The sequence below is a fragment of the Drosophila sulfurigaster genome, chromosome 2R, assembly GCF_023558435.1.
Source record: "Drosophila sulfurigaster albostrigata strain 15112-1811.04 chromosome 2R, ASM2355843v2, whole genome shotgun sequence".
Classification (NCBI taxonomy): Eukaryota; Metazoa; Arthropoda; class Insecta; order Diptera; family Drosophilidae; genus Drosophila; species Drosophila sulfurigaster.
Window position 1 is genome coordinate 15416434 of NC_084882.1, and position 20693 is coordinate 15437126.

General features: G+C 41.2%; 2 protein-coding genes across 7 annotated transcripts in view; both read right to left on the reverse strand.

The window, feature by feature from the left end:
- Nucleotides 1–20693, reverse strand: part of LOC133836237 (RYamide receptor) — a 70737-nt gene that overhangs the window by 6639 nt on the left and 43405 nt on the right. The gene's annotated exons all lie outside the window — the stretch shown is intronic.
- On the reverse strand, nucleotides 3514–4860 carry LOC133838213 (uncharacterized). 4 transcript variants are annotated; one of them, XM_062269230.1, is made up of 3 exons: nucleotides 4756–4860; nucleotides 4244–4654; nucleotides 3514–4152 (listed from the first exon to the last, which is right to left on the reverse strand). In XM_062269230.1, exons 2-3 carry the CDS (start codon nucleotides 4557–4559, stop codon nucleotides 3647–3649), a joined length of 822 nt encoding a protein of 273 aa, XP_062125214.1. In that variant the 5' UTR covers nucleotides 4560–4654; nucleotides 4756–4860; the 3' UTR covers nucleotides 3514–3646. The 4 variants fall into 4 exon arrangements, with proteins under 4 accessions (XP_062125214.1, XP_062125213.1, XP_062125211.1 ...); XM_062269229.1 differs by having other exon boundaries at nucleotides 4241–4654; XM_062269227.1 differs by having other exon boundaries at nucleotides 3514–4173; nucleotides 4241–4654.

Sequence of the window (20693 nt, forward strand, 5' to 3'; positions counted from 1 at the left end):
GCATCGATTTATTTTCGGGTTGAAAATATATGTAGGTAAGAAGAACTTGTAAGTATTCGGACCACATTGTAAAGTCATTTGAAAGCACTTGAAAATATTTGTCAAGTGGCTCGCTTTAGTGTCGTTATACAACCTGTAAATACTCTCCAAGGTACTGGCATTCAACTGCACTTTCTAAATGCCAATCGAGCAGAACCGCAGGATTGCACACTGCCAAATGAACAGCTGTAGAGTGCAGAGTCTAACGAGGAGACATATAAATTACAAGCACATTGTGTCTTACCAAGAGCACACATAATATATATAGTATAGCAATAGCCTCATCGAGAAGGACGTGGTATAGTAAATGTTTTCCAGCGCCAAAAGCATGTAAAGTATTTTCCACAAGGACGCCCCAAAGGAGTGGGAGTAGCCTGGCCAAATGGCAAAGGATATTGCAACGGCAACTGCCGCATTTTTTGTTGCCAAATGCCACAACAGAGCGAAACGAGCCTGGAAAACGCTGCTATCTGCGACAATGTTGTGGTCGAAACTTTTCGAATAGAAAATCTACGAGTATCCTGTAGGTGGGCGGGGATTGTGGGTGGTGAAGGTCTGTAGTCTAGTGGTGCGCAGCCCATATCTGATTTATGTGTGTCGGCTGAAAATGGCCAAAAACTCTTTTTTTGGGGAAGGCAGCACATGCAGCACACACTGTGAGTTTTATGGCCAAGCTAGGAATACTTAAATTATGTTGCAAGCTTGGGTATGAGTGTGCAAGTGTGTATGTGGGTATGTGTGTGAGTGTGTTGTCAGCGGTTGCTCCTATCATTTTTATTGTTCTCTCGCAGTTTACGACCACAGCAACTGTAATTAAAAATCAGCTCTGGATCTAAGTCAGCTGTCAGCAGCTGCGGCAACATTCAACTTGTCTTTGTGGGTGTGTGTGTATGTAGTAGTAAGCAATAAGCCATTGATAAGGCATGTTGCAGCAACAAATAGAAGCCAGGGCACTCATAGGGTCAAAACAGGAGGCGTCACCTGCATAAACATCCGGATTCCGGGATCCAAAAAATTTGTATGTTGCTGGGAACAAAAGCTACAGCTTGATGGCTTCGGGCCACCTACAACAACAGTTAGTCTGTGCTCCGCCTGCTGGCCAAAAATAAAAATAAAGACAACAACAATGCCAGCACCAAAACAAAAGTGAAAGTGACAAAGTGTAGAGCGAACTGGAGGAAACTGAAATTCAGCGACAATGACAATGCGGAGCTCCGGACAACGTTGTGTGTGTATTTAAGGCATTAAAAACATTACAGAAAATACAACAAAAAAAAAAAAAAAAAACGAAACCAAAACAAAAATCAAAATAAAAACCAAAACAAAAACACATACTTCAGCTTACAATGCTTAAAAAGCGAAACAACCACAAACGAAACGTGATAAAAAGATTAACAACAAAAAATTACAATATAAACAAACTAGAATCTGCAAATTTTTGGGTGGCGAATATTATATACTCTTATATCGCGCTAATTGCCATACGATTTCTGTGAGATAAAAACGAATATATATTTAGTTTAAAAAAACTTTAGCATACTTTGCTAAAAATAAATTGTGCTAGATTTGTGATGGAGAAAATTAAGTAAAAGAGCATTAAACAAAATGTTTTGATAATATACAAGATAAATAAATTAGTTTTTATTAAATTTTGTTTATTATTTATTACTTTAGGTCTAAATTTTAATAATGTATTAAATTTGTTGTAATTTAATTATTATTTCCATGTAATTTAACTTTTCTTTTTATATATATAACATTATAAAAATGTATTCTTGTATTTTACAAGCTGGTTCAATAAGCCAAAATACCAAGCTGGAAATTAATCAGCCATAGTAAGGGACCAACTTTTTTCAGCTTGTATAGAGTGTGCAGCATCGTCGGGGGTTTCCCCCAATTGAACAGATGTAAAGTTTTTACTAGTTTTAAAGGGCGTCCCTCTTGGGAGACATTGGAGGCCCAGGCCAGTGTGGCGCCATGTCTGCGGTCTTTGTGTATGCGAGTTCAAACAGAAACTTTGGAGAAAAACCATTCACACAAGTCAACTTAATTAAAATGGACTTCGGTGTCCCCAACTCAGCCCTTGCTTTCTTCCTCTTCCTCTTCCTTATACAGTTTGTTGTTAAAGTTGCGGAAACCGTTAATTTACCTTTCCAAAGAAAGATTAGCAAAAAAATGACCAGAAAGAGAAGCGACAACCAATGTTCCAATAACAAAAATGGAGAAGAAAACTACAATATAATAAATGAGCCAAAACGGAATTATGTTTGCATTATGAGGAGAAATGGCGTGAAATTACTTTTTAATTAGTTTTTAGTCGGTTTCAGAATTTGCCCAGTACTCATACCTCGCTCTATCTCTCTCTCTCTTACTCACATAGAGTTACGAGTGTTAAATTAATTCTGTTTTTCCCTTGCTACAAGGAATGTACTTTTAATTCATAAGTGAATTGTGAGGAAGCTTAATTGGGTTATCTGGTTTTTAAGCCGACAGAGAGTTTTGTTTATCAACTTGGAAAGTTGAGGCGTTGACTCAGAAGCCACCTTGTCTCTACACACAAAACATTGTGCTCTCCTTTATTTAAGCTTTCCATTCATGGAGGAAGCCATAGACGTCACTTTATGCTTATCGCTTCGGTTGCAGTGACGCCCCCACAGGCGACGACATTATTGACGTCAATAATCCACATGTGGAGCAGAATGCATGGACGATGGCAGTGAATATTAGAATAGCAAACAACAATCAAATTCAATAGGCCAGAGAAGGGAAGCGGAAATCAATTTAGGAAGGCTCGGGCAAGCCCATTTGGCTAATGGAAAATTTTCCTTGAGGGGTAATTGTTTTGCAGCTGAGCTAAAGAAATAAACAATTGTTGATTTTTTTTTCGTAATTTTGTCACCGTTGTTTTTTTTATTGTGCATAAAGTACTTAGGGCTAATAATATAATTAAAGTAGATTTATATTTATATGTATTATGAATGGAGTGTGTCTCAACTCCCGCTCTATCATCTTCAACTTCATCTTCAACGTCGTCTTCTTCCATCAGTTTTCATCTCATCCGATGCATCTTCCGCATTCGCTTGGATGCCAAGTGAAGTTCCCTTCACGGGGAACCCAGCACTTGTCATCTATTAGCTATGTGAATTCTTCTTTTTTCTTGTTTTTTATGGGGGTGTTCTTGGGCTGGGAACAAGTGAGACTGAGAAACATCACAGGAGTGTGAGAGGTGAATGCAAGAGACAGTGAGAGAGTGTGAGCGAGAGTAGTGTGAAATGATGGGGAAAGACAGATCGAAACATATTATGTACAAAAGAGATGGACGACAGCACCGTCCATCGATGATTCTAGCAAAAAGTCTGGTCACGTTTCTTTCTTTTAGCTTAGGGTTAGTCTTCTCGTCCGGAGTCGGGGTCAAGTCGAGGTGAAATTTGGGACGTGAGTATTCAGGAGTAGTTTTTGTTAGCGCGTCAACGACAGGACTAGTCAGCAGCTTGAGCCGAGTATGTGTCTGATTGCAGTGAGTTCGAGGTTCGCGTTCGAGTTCAAGTTCATGTTCAAGTTCTTCAGCTTCTGGTTGTTGTTGTTGTTATGGTGAGCTGGGCACTCTTTAGTAGGGACCAGACTTGCCGGGTGGGCCGTAGTTGCTGGATGGCGCCGAGATGCCACCGCCGGAGATGCCGCCGCCAGAGATGCCACCGCCAGAGATGTCACCAGTGTAGCCACCATCACCGCCGCCGCCGCCTGATGAGTATCCACCGCCGGAGCCTCCAGAGATGCCGCCGCCATCCTTTTGGGTCTTGTACTTGATGAAGTAGACCTCGGGCTTCGAAGGCTGCGTGGGTGCTGGCGTGGGAATGACAATATCTTGCTGATCCTCGGGCTTCTTGACCAACACATAGACGAGGGTCTTCTCTTCGTTCTGGGGCTGCAGGGGAATGACTGGAGCCTGGTACGAGGGTGGAGATGGCGCCTTAATGAAGATGATCTTGTAGTGCTTCTGGGCTTGTCCCACGGGCAGATTGGGGCGCTGACGGACCTCCTCTTGCTCTGGTGGTGGCACATGCACATAGATGTGCTTCTGCACCAAGGTGGTGCCACCGCCGCCGCCGCCGCCTCCGAAACCACCGCCGATGCCTAAAATGATTATCCAAGATTAGCTAGAAAAGTTGATGGGTAAATAGTGTGAGTGTGGATGACGCACCGCCTCCGAAACCACCGCCGGATCCGCCACCGAATCCACCTCCTGAGCCACCGCCAAAACCGCCTCCTGAGCCGCCGCCGAATCCGCCACCTGAACCACCGCCGAATCCGCCACCCGAGCCGCCACCGAATCCTCCGCCGGATCCGCCACCAAAGCCGCCGCCGCCGGAGCTGCCGCCGAAGCTACCACCTCCAAATCCTCCAGAGCCACCGCCCAGGCCAATGGAGCCACCGCCGCCACCGGGACGGTTGTAGTTGTAGCCAGCTTCAGGGCGCGCCGCGGCCAGAGCCAGACAGGACATTAAGATGAAGGTTTTCATGGCTGATTGAAGATTGGATGGAAGACGCGTTCTTGGACGGATGTTTTGTTTGCACGCACACACACTTGCACTGTCACAGTAATCCTAGGTCTGTGCTGTGTATTGGTGTGGGAGTTGGGGGGAGTTCAGAGATTGAGATTGTAGTTTGTATGTTTGTGTATAGAAGAGAGGAGGTTCGTGTGTTAGGGATGCTCACGTTATGATTATCCTCGAGTTGACTCGGACTCGCTGACTCGGTTCACCGATGTTTATTAGACCAAATCAAATGCTTCACTGACGAACCAATGCAGCCGCATCATCAATTTATACAAAAAGCGAGCCGCATAGATGCCACAGCAGAGACGAAGCCAAGAGTCGTAGAGTCGCAGAGTCGGCTACACACACACAAACACACACACAAACACACACACATACAGTCGCACATTGGGAGAGGTTTGGCGATCATGATGATGATGATGATGCGACTTTGGCCATTGCGCTGCGCATGTGTGGCCCAGGCCCGTAGCTTTGGCCAGCGAACTGGCCAATAATGAGCGACCCTCTCCGCCTTTCCCTTCTGCGCTGTCTTCGCTGAGGTTAACCGAGTCTCTCAGCGGTCTTTGTGTAGGACGGGCAAGTGAAACCGAAATTACCGCACAATCAACTTATTACAGCACAGGCGTCTGCTGAGACAGAGGCAGCGACGTCGTTGTTGCTGCCTTTGCTGCTGCTGCTGCTGCTGAGCGCTGTACAAATTTCCCGTTGTCGGATGTGGTCGAAACTGAGAGTGAAGCAGCAGGCTCTCTCCAGACTCTGAGACTGAGCCCAATGTCGTGCACTTTCGCTCTCGCTGGCAGCGACATCCAGCTACCAAGCTTGCAACTTACAGCTCCCAGCTCCCATCAGATGCCACACTTGAGCCATGGCAGGCCAAGCGATCGGCTGTAGCAACAGCGGCAGCAGCTGCGAGGCAAACGAATCTAAATGAAAATACTGCTCAGCTTGCTGCAGGGAAAATGGGCTCACGATCGAATTCGAGACGGTGAAAAGTGAAAATCATAAGAAAACTGCAAATCTCGGCCTCAATCTGCATCTGCATCATGTTAACAATGGCAATTTGAATAATTTGTGCGCGTCTTGTGGATTTTCCTTCCATTCGAATTTAGGTTGCCATTGTGCGGCAATCTACACACACACACACACACACACACACACACAAACACAACTTACATTCATTGATGATAAATGAGAATATGTGCAAAGTTTACACGTGTGTGTTTGTGTGTGTTTAACTGGAGCTCACTGTGACACTGTGTGCATAACTCAATTGTACAGTAAAAAGTGCCTAAGGGCCACATTTTTGTTGTTTATCTAACCATCTTATTTTTTCTTATTCATTACACAAATGCATATATTTAAATTGAATAATGTTGTGATTAAGCTCTGTTAGCGTGTGTTGTTGCCTAGCAATTACCACTGTACAAAAACTTTACAAATTCGTGACGCGTTTTCTGCAGATCTTCATTCCCGATAACTCCCCATCGCATGCTTGCGAAATGCATTTTTTAGGGTATGCTGCGGTCGAGCAGCATTTGTAATTTTGCATTCTTATTTGTTAGCATTTTACAACTTTTATTTATATGGCTTTTACGGTCACGCTTACGCATCGGAAATTAGTAAGATTGCGCAATTTGGTCATAAAAAAAAGAAAAATAAAAAATTATTCGTAAAAAAAAAATGATGAACATTTTGCAAATTGTCGCCTTTTCGTCGTAGCGACCGTAAAATGCAATTTTATTGTGATTGTTGATTGCTGTTCAAGATATTAAAACTGTGTGTTTTTCTTTTTATTTTGAACTGCGTGCTTTTTATACCCGCTACCCATAGGGTAGAAGGGTATTATAACTTTGTGCCGACAGGAAATGTATGTAACAGGTAGAAGGAGGCATCTCCGACCCTATAAAGTATATATATTCTTGATCAGCGTCAACAGCCGAGACGATATAGCCATGTCCGTCTGTCCGTATGTGTGTCTGTCTGTCTGTGTGTCCGTCCGTCTGTCCGTATGAACACCTAGATCTCAGAGACTATATGAGATAGAGCTATAATTTTTTCGACAGCATTTTTATGTTTGCACGCAGATCAAGTTTGTTTCAAATTTTTGCCACGCCCACCTCCGCCCCGAAAATCAAAAATCGAATAACAAGCGTAATTTTAAAGCTAGAGTTGCGAATTTTGGTATGTACAATAATTACTATAGTAGTTATGATTCCTAAAAATTTGGTTGCGATCAGATAAAAATTGTGGAAGTTATTAAAGAAATACTTTGTATGGGCAAAAACGCCTACTTACTAGGGGTCTTAGTTGCTTTGGCTGACAATCTGGTGTATTGAGCTGTCTATGGTATATTTTAAATGCGGTACTATATCGATATACCACATATACCATTTGGTATTTTTTAGTATTTTTGCAGTATATTTGGTATATTTTGAGAATAATACCGAAAAATTAATTTCTTTTATTCAAAATGGGTAGCGGGTATCTCACAGTCGAGTACACTCGACTGTAGCTTTCTTACTTGTTTTGTTATTATTTTTGTATTGTCGTGTGCTTTTTTCGTTTAGCGTTGAATACTTATTCGGGTCGCACTTTACTTATAATTAAATGAATTGAAGCGTTCAACGAACTGCGCCAAAAAATTGCTGGAGAAAATTACACAAAGTGACCAGCAGTAGTTTTTTGCTTTTATCAATTGGACCGCATTTTTCAGGTGAACAATTTCAATGGTTTTCACATTATTTTTTATCAAAGCGATTCGTTGTGATTTTTAATTTAATTAAACTTTGCACAAAGCAATTGTATTGACCAGAGTAGAGATAAGAAAAGATTCATTAATAATGTGCGGGCATTTGCAAATGCTTATTACAAACTACGTAATTTATTGATACAATCATGGGATTCACAATAAAGTTCGCTTGACTATAAATAAAGATGCGTACACCGAGATTTTAGTTGATTAGAATATGTGGAAATATTGCCACTTTAATTACTAGTTTAGTAAATTGAAAATAATATACATTTTTTTAATTTTAAAATATTTTTCTTAGCTGAGAATTATTCTCTAAATTCGCAACTATGAATATTATTTTTGTAATAAATATGCAAATAGTACTAGAGCTCACCTTGTGAATCAAACAAACCTGTAGCTACAAATTATATACAAACTGAACAGTCAATATCAGCGAATAAATCAACTAATTAAATGGGTTGTCAAAACTCGATTTTTGAATGGATATTTGATGTTATGAATGCGTGAGTTACATTGAAATGTAATGGAATTCAATGCAATGTTGTTGTCTAAGTGAAACACAACTGATATAAAAGTGTAACTGCATTTCCGGAGTATTAAAATGCCGGCGATTTCACCTTGAAATCGCGCTTCCATTGCGCAATCGCTGACTCCAGATCGAGTCACGTTGATGCTACTGCTGACAACTCAGTGAAGAGAGGAACGAAAGCAGCAACTGCTCTTCATTGCCAAAACGTATGCAAAACGGTTTTTTGGCTAACGAGCGTCGAACATTGAGCGACTTTTCGAGTTTCGTTTGTTGACGTTGTCTTTACGTATTTAAGTGCTTTTATTGTTTTGATACTCGGCAGTTGCATCGCATAATAAATTGTTGCGAGTGCCGCACAAATGTGGGAAAAGACACTGTGAAATGTAGCATGTAGCCAAAATCAGAGGAACAACAAAAAAAAAGACAATGTTGCGGCACAAGACAAGACTAGACTCGAGATGCAATCGAGATGACGACGAGCTCAGCAACGAGCCGAGTTGTCAGCGGCAACACCTTCAGTTGAACCGCAGTCGTCTGTCAGTGATGCGACGAGACTTGTGATTTGAAAGCTGATTGGAGAGCAATTGAATTTACATTACGATTTGCATTCAAGTTCACTGGCAGATCCGTATTTTCATCCATGAAAATCCGCCGAAAGGGGCTGCCGCAAAAGTCAACAAAGCTGCTGCAGCAACAGCTGAGGTTAACCGATGTCTGCCATCGATAGATAAATCTGAGACTGTAATAAGTTTGCCGAAAGGAAAGTTTACAACCATTTAAGGAATTGCTTCTTTGACAACCTGTTGATAAGTCAGCCAATTGAAGGTAATTAAAAGTTGTTGAGTTGCAGCACATACTTTTTTCCATCATTTAATGACACGTTGAAGCGCGTCATTAATATTACTTTTAATTAACTGTAAACATTACTTTTGGAAAAGCCCTGTGGCTAATGTTTTTATAAGTCTTTTCCTAAGATTGATGTGTAGTTTTTGTATTACGAGAAAAAGGATTTTTTGTTGTATTGTATACTCATTTTTCATTGCGGGAAGAATTTGCTATTAATATTAATACTATTAAATAGAAGTGGATTAATTAAATGTAAATAGAGTAAATCAAATCATTAAAAAATAAATATATATGTATGTATGTATATTTATCATCTCTCGTGCTTCATCTTACATTACTGACTTGCGTTTCATTTATTTGTCTAGGGCATATAAAATTTCTTTTTGTTTTTAGCTCATGTCATTTATTATAACTCCACCTAAGTTGACTTTTACTTCAACAATATTATTTATAGTTCTATACAAACACTTCGCTGCAAGCAATTTAATATAATGGCCAGTAAATTCTTCGCATGAGCAATTTCACTGTGAGCACTTTATCAATGCACTGGCAGAGCAGAAGTTAAGCAATTTATCTATGGCGGGGCTGCACGGGTAGCCAATAAGTGGTCAAAGCAGAAGGATTAGCGCCGAGTGCAAATTGCATAAGAAACACCAGGAAGCGGCTTACCGCTGCATCCTTTGGGATGCCTCCAACTCATAGAGAAGCGAGGTGACTGCGCTGCTGACACTGAAAGATTAAGATAGCGGCGACTCACGCAATCAGGTGGTGGGTGCTGTGCATCATCCCTGGGCGCCAACATGACGGCGGGGAATTTGTAGGAAGTTGCCGCTGACGTCGCCGCTGACGACGACGACGACATCGTTTGTTGCTTCCTGCATCTTTTGTCGCTTGTTATTGTTACTATGTGTGTGTGTGTATGTGTGTGTCTGTATGCGTGATGAGGCAGTGGCATCTCCAGCCAAAGAGCGGCAGCCAAACACTATGACTGCCTTGCAGCGGCGACACTTCCTGCTTGTTAGGCAAACACAGCAGCGACAAGAGCGTGCAAATTTTTGAATTGTTGAATACTCTTTTTTTCTGTCGTACTTCATTTCGTATTTTTTTGCGATTTCGATTTCAGATTTAAACATTGCCATTTCGGCTCTTTGACTGTTTCGCTTTTACATTTGACATTTTTGTCTACTGCAGTTGCTGTTGCTGCCACACTGCGTCTCCACTGCAACGTCTGCCTCGAGCATCGTCTGCCGCTGCATCTTGTTGCGATTGGTGATTTTGCGATGCGCTCATCGACAGATCTACATGGGGATATTCATAGACTTGTTATTTATTGCACTTGGCAGCATGTTTGTTATGTTCGCTTCAATTGCAAATGATTGCAACCCGCTTCAAGTTTCAGTTGTTGCTGTCATTTGCTGTTTTGCTGCTGCTGCTGCTGCAGTGGCAACTTGTTGCTGTCCACTGCTTACTTTTAAATGCTAATTAGTGTCAACGACTTTGTTTTTTGTTTTTGTTTTTTTTTTTTTTTTTGGTGCTCAGGTTCTTTTAACGATTGACCATTTGGCAATTGATGCTAAGATCATCAGCAGCAAATTATACGCTTTACGCGCTAACCTCTAGGCGCCTCAAAACAAATACTCGAAAAGTACGTCGTAGATATTTCATTTTAGATTTAAAGCTCATTTCAGCAAAGTTTTTGTCAGTGGTAATTAAAACTTTCTGCTCTAAAGTTGCAACAGCTTACGAAAGTTTATCCCTGCATTTGAAACTTGGCTAACCAACACCGTTTCGCTCAGCTGTTTAAATGCTCAGTTGTTTAAATGCTCAGTTGAGAACTGAGAGACGCGAGATTTAATGCCTGTTGAGCTGATTGCAACAGTAATTAGAGATGTGAGCGTGATGAAAATTTTGGAGCCAAGTCAATAAAAGTACATTTGATTTAAAGCATAAATAAGGTTTTTACGAAATTTCAAATTACTTTTTTTTTCAATTTTACCAATGATGTATGTACTCGTATATGTACGTGTTGCTTCACGATTGTTAGCTCAACTTCAACTCGTCCGTAAAATTTAGTTCATGTCTTATCTTAACTGCAGCTCAAGTTAAAAACTTGCGCAATTTATTTCTATTAGCTTTATGACACTTAAAACTTTTCGCTAAACTCATTATTAAACCGAAATGCAAAAGGAGTGAAAATAATTAATCTAATTTTTAGCAATTTGGCTCATGAACGCGCTTCTAACCCACCTTTGATGTCCTTTGGCTTAGAGTTAAGATTACAGGGAATGAGTCATGTGTCTCGTTAGTAGTTTACATTCAGCTCCTGCTCCTGCTGTTAATTTAATTGCATAAGCGCATATACTTACAAGCGAAAATATGTATATACGAGCAGTATTTATGTGTGGCAAGGACGCTTCGCATTCGTTTGCCGCGTCTCGTGTTTTTCTTCACGACAGGAGCAAATTGTGCATTAAGTTTGCCCTGGTTTCGTTGGGGGGAGGGGACACTTTTAATATGCATTTGCATATTAATGGCTGCAGTTTTGCAGCGTTATTTCATTTTGCTAAACAGGGAGACGACGCCTTAACTCAGCTAGGATGTGGCCTAATTGTTAGTCTTGGCACTCGTCCAAATAAGCGAAACATGTTGCAAGCATTTATTATTTGTGCAGCTCTGGATCGTGGCCCCGACCATGAATAGACGAGAGAGCGCAGATGGTGTTTAGTTTTTCGTTCGTTTCTTTTGAAGTTGAACGTAAATACTTCAATGAAAAAGTGAGGCATTCATTACATGGCGGAAGTGTTAGAGATAAGATTTGGCAGTCAGTTTTGTTGCTCTTCGCTTGTAGTTTTTGTAGTTTTTGCCCGTGCTGCAAATCGTGTGAAACTAAAGCAATGAAAGCGCTTCGAAACACTCGTGTAAGTGTATCAACTCTGGGAGTCTAAGCCATAACACAGTAACCAAGAGCAACAGTTTAAGTTGGAGTTGGAGTTGAAGTTGTTGTTGCTGATGGATTGACAGTGGAAACAAGTTTCTATGGAGCGGGCGCAGAATGTGGGCCAAGCGAAGTCGCCAAACGGTTCCAGCGCTTCAATTAAACGTATTACGAGCCGCTGCAGCTTGTTTGTCAAGGCAACACAACAACAACAACAGTAATAACAACAACTGCAGCTGATATAAACGCGGCCAAGTCCGTAAAAGACTGATTTAATGTGAGCATGCAGAAAGCGTCGCAGACCTACATGGCGTATGCGTAATTTTTTGTTTGCTTTTTGTGTCACATCGAAATAAAGTGCAATGCAAATCGTTAAAGCAAATCGCCCCTCATTTGACTATCTATTGAGTTGAGGGCACAAGTACACAAATCTGCAGAGGCTGTGCGCACTTAACGTGCCCAACAATTGTTGCCGCGTTTCTTTTTTTTTTGTGCTTTTTGGTTTTTATTCAAATCGTAAAAGTTCATGTAATGAACTCGTAAAAGTCAACGACAGCAGCCGTCATCAAGCAGCGACATTTGTCTGAGAAATGATGCCAAACGAGCCGAGATGTCCGACCTAATGGGGGTCTAAATTAAAAGAGCAACCCCATTATGACAACGAGCTGAAGGACATTCCGCCTGTCACCTTGAAGTGCGTAGCTTAAGCTGTGTGTAGTTGGCGATTTTTATACCCGCTACCCATAGAGTAGAAGAGTATTATAGCTTGGTGCCTCTAAATAATGTATGTTACAAGCAGAAGACGGCAACTCCGTCCCTATAAAGTAAATGTATATATATATTCTTGATCAGCGTCTCGAGAGCCTATTGCCATGTCCTTTTGTCCGTCCATCCGAATGTATAAGGTATTTCAAAAATTCTTTTGTGTCGAAAAAAACGTCTACTTACTAAGGGTCTTAGTAGCTTTGGCTGACAATCTGTATTTTTTATGGTATATTTTCAATATATGTAGTACTATCTTAATATACCAAGTATACCCTTCCGTATATTTCAGCAAGCACTATTTTGCTTGTATTCAAAAAGGGTAGCGGGTATCTCGCTGACGAGTAAAGTCGGTTGTAGCTTTCTTACTTGTTTTTTTACTCTATTATCGTTTAACCTTGAAATGCGTATCTGATTACCTAGACAAGTAACTCACAGATCATTTGTAACTAAAGATAAGTAATACAGTAGCTGATATTTATTTAGCAATTCCCTAACTCAATAAAGCAATGTGTATTCAAACCTGCCACTCTAGTTGTTTTTTGTTTTCATTTATTTATTTGTTTTTCATAAGGTCAACTTCTGCATTTGCTTTGAATCTCATTGAATTCGCGTGCATTGGATTGGCTTTGTTCGCCTTTCAACGCCGAGTCGCGACAGCAGCTGACAACGAGTGCCGGGGTTTCCTTAGATTTGCGAGTTGCTCGACATTTTTTCGTTTGTTTGAATTTTATTGCGCTTAAAATTGCATTTGCTTTGTTGCCTGCTGCTCTGCAATTCGTGTCGCAGTGGATTCAGTTTTGCAGTTTGCCGTTGGGAATTTAAAATATGCATGTTTCACAGCTGTTGCTTCTGCTTTTGCTTTTGCTTCTGCTTTGGCACTCAATCGAAGCAAGTCAAACGAAACGCCCTTACCGCCCTGCTCCCTGCCGCTTTAAAGTTACGCCCCCCCGTCACCAAGACTGCCTTGGTGTCTGGTGCAAATCAACGGAGAGCAGTGAATAATAAAAGTCGAACCCAAAGTGAAATCGCGGAATTGAATTTGTGTGTTAAAATGCTGTGCATAGGGCTCTTTGGCAGTCGTATAATTTATATGAACTGTGGGAATGCAAGAGATGAAGCTACGAGTACGTAGCCATTCAGCATCATGGGATCGCGGTCACTGAGGCGTTTGTTCAAAGGTGAAACTGCAGAACGCCGACAACATGTAAAGCATCAAAATGAAGAGCAAAAGAAACAAGTTTTATGAAATATGAATTTATGTGTTGCATATTTTAAAGCTTCTTTTCTACCGAGAATACCTCTGTGTGTATATATTACATTTTTCCTTTGCGAAATTCATAGCAACATCAAAAGATGCTCAGCGCAGCGCACTCGAATGCTAGTGCTGTTGTCGCTGTTGTATTATATTCACATTTCCTGGGCTCATTTCTTTTAAATTATCTGGTAATTTCTGAGGTGTTTCCACGTTTGCACGTGCCCAGACGCTGTCAGACGAACAGTCAGAGGGACAGTCAGAGAGACAGACAATGGCAACAACTCTTAGAAAACATCGACACATTTGCATATCTGACGAAACAACTTGTCAAGACAGCAGCATTACACGCGCCTCCTCATTGCCTTCCCTTCCCTTCCCTTCCCCTCTACCAGTGCCCGCACCTTTGGGCCATTCACCGCTTTGTGAATATTTCGTGCAATTTGGAGAACCGGCAGCAGCTGAAGAAGATAATGCAAATGGTCATTAGACACACAAAAAAGCTTGCTAACGTTAACGTTAACGTTCGCGTTCGTATTCGTGTTGTCTCTGCGTCTCTTTTGCTGCATTGACTGACCACACTGCACCCACTCCTCCTTCCCCCTCTATCCTTCAGTCTATCCCAGTTATGTAATCGCTTGTTCGGCTAGAAGAAACCACAATTATTTACATAAATTGCGCTTGTGGAAGATGCGTGCCAACCTCTTACTTTTTTACCTTTCCTGGAGTATCGCCAATTTGTATCTGTATCTCGGCATCTTTATCTGCGTTTTTGACTTCAACTTCAACTTCTACTCCATCTTCGTCGCTTTGGTTGCTGCTCAAGTGATCGGTGCAGTGATTGCTTAAGGAATGCTTAGCTAAATGCTTCATTTAGATTAACATTATGGCAACGGGCTTTTGTTCCGGTGCTTAACTCCGGAAGTTGTCTCTACACTCGCCACTCGAGGAAATGTTCTGGCCATTTCAATTCGGAACACTGAACATTATTAGGCTTAAGGGCCATGTAATTGAATTTGTCAGGGCAAAGCCAAAAAGAGCCATCAATTCGGTAAGAGAACAAAATTAAATTAAGAGCTTTCGAGCAAACTTGAAAAATAGCAAAAGCAATTTCATTTCCAGAGCTCTTTTGTCAATAGTTACCAAGCAAAAAGCTAAAACAAAAATGTCAAGTGCGGATAAAAAAAAAAAACAAAAAGAATCACAATCGTATGAGATTTTACTTTGTGACAAAGTAGCAGCCGACAGCAGCACCTTTGGCATCGAGTTAAACGAGTCATGAAATACGAAAGACGAAATTATATTTTGCGTAAATTGCTTTCAGTTTTAACACTTTCAGCAAATGATCCGGGGCAATCTGGGTCTGAGGCAGATGCCTGAAGCTGCTGGCAAAACAAGCGTCCGAAAACTTGAGGTCAGAAGATTGATTAAGCGTAAACACGCCCAAAAGCCATCCAAATGGAAAGCAAAAACCATCAAGCAGAGCAGAGCAGAGCAGATGCCAGTAGCCAGCAGCCAGCAGCCAAGAGCCAAGGCCAAGAGGGAATCGCTTGCAGTGCGAAGCTTGGTAATATAAAATTACCAAAGTAAACGAAGGTCCAAACCAAAACGAGAATAACAAAATAACCAAAACAAGAAAATGAAAAAACCAAACAAAACTTATTAAAATCAATTAGGGCCACAACGACAATAAAACTGAAAACCGAAAGTAAAAAGAATGACCAACCGAATCGAGAGCAGTAACCTGTGAAGAGTCCGCAGTCGAGTTCAATGAAAGTCATCTCTGCAGAGTGTGTGGTTATATAAAACCTGCAGAATGCGATTGAAAGTGCGCCAAAAATAAAATATATATATATGAGTGTGACAGTGTGTGTAAAAGGCGCGATAATCAATGCGATTTATGGCAGCTGCGGAACGCGTGGCAAACGCGCCGCAAGGATGAGACTTGCGACTTTGCAAGTTGCGAGTCTGCGAGTCAAACGGGTCAGACAACCGAGCAAGCAACCAAGCAGAGTCTGAAGACAACCTCCCGCAACTCCAAAAACCTGGCCGAGGCCAATACCCAATATCCAGCAACAATCGACGATTAGGTAAGAGAGCGTAAATTGAGCCAAAGATAAATGGCCAATTCGTTTGCCGGACTGAGATTCCCACCAAACAGCCAAGAAACTTTCGCTTTCCATCTGCCAATACGCAGCGGAGATGTTGCCTTCGCCATCGGCTGTATCTGCGTCTTCCCCCCCGATATCACGACACTTTCGCAATGGTCCAAAATTAATTTAAATGTTCGCTGCAGGATTCAACGCTGTCAACGAAGACACAGTCAAATGACAGACGCCCCTTGTGATTTATGCGATTGGAGGCGAACGAGACAGAGAATTGGCCAAAAATTTGGCCATGCCGCAGACAATTGGCATGCAGCATGCATAGATAATTTGCAGACGCTCAAAATGAATTGGAAAGAGTGTTGCTAAATTGACTAAAGCTGAAGGAATGTGTCTCAGACGATACAAGAAACTCTGGCATTCTGAATATTTTAGACTTTTTTTTATTACTCTTAACAACGTACAGAATTTAATTAAAATAAATATTAAGAAAAAAATTCTAAGCCAAGGTGAATTGCTTGATTATTAATTGCTTTGAATGAATTCCAATTAAATCTGGTTTGTAGAGTATCACTTTGTTTAATAACTTTTTGCAACAATTTTATGAACACAAAATGAATTTTAGGCGTCGCCAACAGGACGTATGAGTAATGCCCGAGGCGAAAATCGCCGCTTGTTTTCATTTTGCATGCAACGTTGACAATGTTGTACGAGTCGCTTCAGCTTTTGTTGCTGTTTGTTGTTGCTGTTGTTGTCGCTGTTGTTGTTGACGTCGTTTAGCGAACAGAAACTGCTTCAATTGGCAGCGTAAATATTAATGAGCGAACGTGTTTGAGTTGCGGCAACTGCTGTTGGCACAACCACTTACATCTAAATGAGGCATCCGCCGCACATGCCACATACATCATATATCGCATATTTTGTGCTACGTGATTGTATACTTATAAATTATGGGGTGATAATTATGGCCCAACGAACGAAATGACTTCAATGAGAGCCGGAAAAGCTGCCCATCCAGCCAGCCAACCAGTCAGATAGCCACCAGTGGAAAAAGGGAAAGGGAAACGGTCAAGTCATGCCACATGCTTCATAAGTTATGCTGTGGCAGCATTACAACACTCCTGAGCACATTGTGGCAAGGTCGCTTGTCAGTCAGCTCAGTGTGCACAAAGCTTGGGGCAACATTTGACAGTTCATGCCAAACGGATGCGGCAAATTACGTTGCGTGTTAAATATTCGCCAAGTGTATAAACATTTTGCAAGTTGCTGTCTGAGTTATTGATAGGCCTAGGTGACGCCTCTGTTTCTCTGTCTCTGTATCTGCCGCTGGCTTTGCCACAAACTTCAATTGCAACTCATCTCTCTCTCACTCTCTGTGCGCTGGCGATGCACGCACCTGACACCGGGCTCGATTAGAGGCTTTATGGAAATTGTGTGCGGCACGAAAAGGTCACTGGCTAAACTGGTTTCGGTTTTGGTTTTGGTTTTTGGTTGCGCCGACAACGCTGACAACATGTGGACAAAAGTTGCTGTGGTTAACCCTCTCCCCCAAAAGCGAAACTGCAATCTGCCCCCCACACACAGCAGCAACAGCAGCAGCAGCAGCCAATAAAACTAAAACAGTAACCACAAGCGGTCGCACCAACACACTTAACCTTGCAGGCCTTGCCACAGTTGCAAATGCAACAACGACCGCAACACACAACGAACAGCGACAGCTACAACCAAGATTGGCAGGCCAAGGCGAAGGAAGGCGAATGAAAGGCGCCTTTGCCGCTTGCTACTTGCCACTTGCCTGTCGTTGCCGCTGCTGCTGCCTGGCTCTTAACCTTTCGACAGGCGCACACATAACGTGCCAGGAAATGCCCAAATGAAGCACGAGGCCCAAGGCAAGCCAAGACGCTAAGTGCCTTCAGCTGGTCAGAAAATGAAGAAGAAAAGCGAAGCACGGCGAAGTAAAGCCATCTAAGAGCCACATTTCTCATCGATTGAGTTGGCCAAAAGGCAGCCAAGCTAAAAATTACTGCAAAATGCAAACCACAATGATTGAGGATCTCGATAAAGTTGCGCCGACAAGAAATATGTTTCACCATCTATGTAAGTAATAAAACCTAAATTGCTTTGTGCATGCGCGAAATACAAAGCTTTAAATTAAATACATATATTAAAGATTATGTTCAATTTAATGAACATTACATGTTACTTCTAACAAATCAGCTAAAATTACTTTTAATAGTCGAAGATACCATTAGTGTATTGCTAATAAATCAAAGACACTTGTACATAAAAGTAAATTTAAGAGCATGGATTGTATATTTAAGTTGTAAATGGCATTTACAATATAAATAAATTTTAGGCTAAAATTCAAGAACATACATACTTAACGATCTAAACTAACTTCATAAGTAAAAAGTTAACTAGCTTCATAGATGGCAACTTGTATTCCTAAAACTTACGATTTTTCACAGCTTATTTATGTTCAGTTTTCAATATTCAAATTTATCGGCAGATAAAATACAGGATCTTTAAAATAAATCATAATACTCAACTTACTTAATAGACGTTAAATTGTATTCAAAAGGCATGCAATACTCTGATTTATTTGCAGATAAGATACAGATAAGATACTGTATCTTTAAAATAAATCAAAACAGTCAACTAGCTTCATAGATGCTAAATGCTGTTTCGTACTCCGAAAGTATGCATTTCCTCTATCTAATAAAGCAATTTGCGTTGACAAAGTGCGAATGTCGTCTGCAAGTTTGCAAGTCGCGCACAGCAGAGTGCTTGTATCTCTTGGATGCTTGGATACTTGTGGATATCTGCATCTTGACAGCTTATGCAATTGCACAGATTGGTTTATTTCAAAATAAATGTTTGCAGCTTGTCGTTTCACTTAGTCGCACTGCTCTAATGGGTTTCAGACTAAAGACTCTTCGTCTTGCTACCGTTTGTTTGCCTTGGGGTCAATCGTGGAGTCGCTGCATCTGGCGTTTACTCTTTTCGCATCCTGCTGAACTGTGAAATGCTTGCCTCAAGTGATGTGTTGCACCTTTAATCAAGCGTGTACCTCATTATGGCAATTGCTCACGTTTTAATTAAACTGAACTGAAGGCGTTGGCCATTATGTTTGGCTGCTGAATACATGATAATAATCCAGCTGGCTGCGCATTCAACAGTTGAGCAAGCTCGCGTATTAATTAGGGTGCAATAACTGAGCTGTTAATTAAATTGCAGTTCTCAGGCATTTAAAACTTAAATAGCATTTAATTCGAATGCCATTGCTGTGACCCTTTCTAAGCAGCAGACACGCAGATCCTTCAATGCTTGCATAGTCGTATCCTTAATGGCATCATAAAACGTGTGGCAGCAATAATAGTAACATTATACGACAAACACACAAACCCAGAAACTATTCGCAAGCTTCAGTTGCCAGTTTCTGGTTGGTTGGCAATTGAAACGATACCAAGTGCTGCCACTTGAGGTCCACAGTCTGTGTGAGTGTGAGTCTGTAAAAAGGTTCAGCATTAAAATGGCAATGATAGCACAACATTATTTCCGTCTGGGGGGCAACTAGCTTTGAGATAGATGATCGCAGGGAAAAAGGCAAAAGCGAGCGGTAAAGAAAGTGCAAAGCAAAGCGCCACTGGGAGCCCAAAAGCGGAGAGCCATATTTATGCTTTTATTTACAAGACGAGAAATTATTTTTACTATTGTGCCTTTTTACTGTGGCGAATAACGTGACGGCAGATTCGTTGTTGCAGTTCCAACTCTCCAACTTGGGCACTCTACTGGCCTCTAATGCAGTTCACTTCGCTTGCCACATGGCACACCAAACTGACTTTACACCCATTAGAGCTACAAATCATTTTGCTGCCACGGATGGTCTGGGATAATGCTGCACGCTGCCTCATCCTCCATTTTCAGAGGGAGGGATGGGAGAAGGGACTGGCGACGTAATAAAGTTGTGTGTGCAGGGAATACAAACAAACAATACAAATGTCATGTGTGTGTGTGTATGTGTGTACCTTTGATATTACGACACTTTGCAGCTGAAGATTTATGCCGCAATTACCGCAAGTGTAAACTAATTACGGGTTTCAACTGGCTGCAGACAAATAATGCGAATTCAAGTAAGCGTTAACGTTCAACCAATGTTGCGGCTGCCCCATGCAACATGCTACACGCTTTTAGCCTCTTCAGCTAATGCCGTCGCGTTTATTGAAAGCTTGCTTATCGCAATTGAAATGCACTACAGTCTTGTCAAAAAACAAGAAGCACCTTAATATTACCGAATACTGTTGAACATTTATTTACAAAGTTGTTTGCCTTAGGTAAGTGACACCTTGCCAGGCAATCGATTTAAAGACAATTCGCGTATTTTTATTGAACATGCCTTTACTGTCTTTGCTGGAAAACACTTTTGTTTATATTCAGATAAGCACCCCACCCATCCCCACACCTACACTCAACCACTCAGCCAGACAGTATTCATTGAATGCGCCCAGCTTGACAGGAAGGCGCATGAAAATCGCTGTAGATGGCGCCCACTTTTGGGATTTTCAATTTAAAAAGTACATCGAATCGACAGCCTTTTGTTCATTTCATGGTGTTGTAAACATTTTAATTACAACTTTAACTTAGCTGACTGGCAACGAAGGCTTGTTCATACATTTATTTATACCCTGACCCATGAAGTGGATAACACAGTGCGTATACTTAATAGATTTGTAAAGTCAAAGTTAAAGTTAAAGTCTGGAATTTAAATTGTAAATTCGGAATATATTAAAATAAGGTATAAAATTGACGAGAATATTTTTAATAGAAATAACAACAACAAACAAATTATTGTTTAATATTTGAAATTACTAAATGAACTTCCTAATTCCTAAATTGCTTTTGTATTGATTTTTA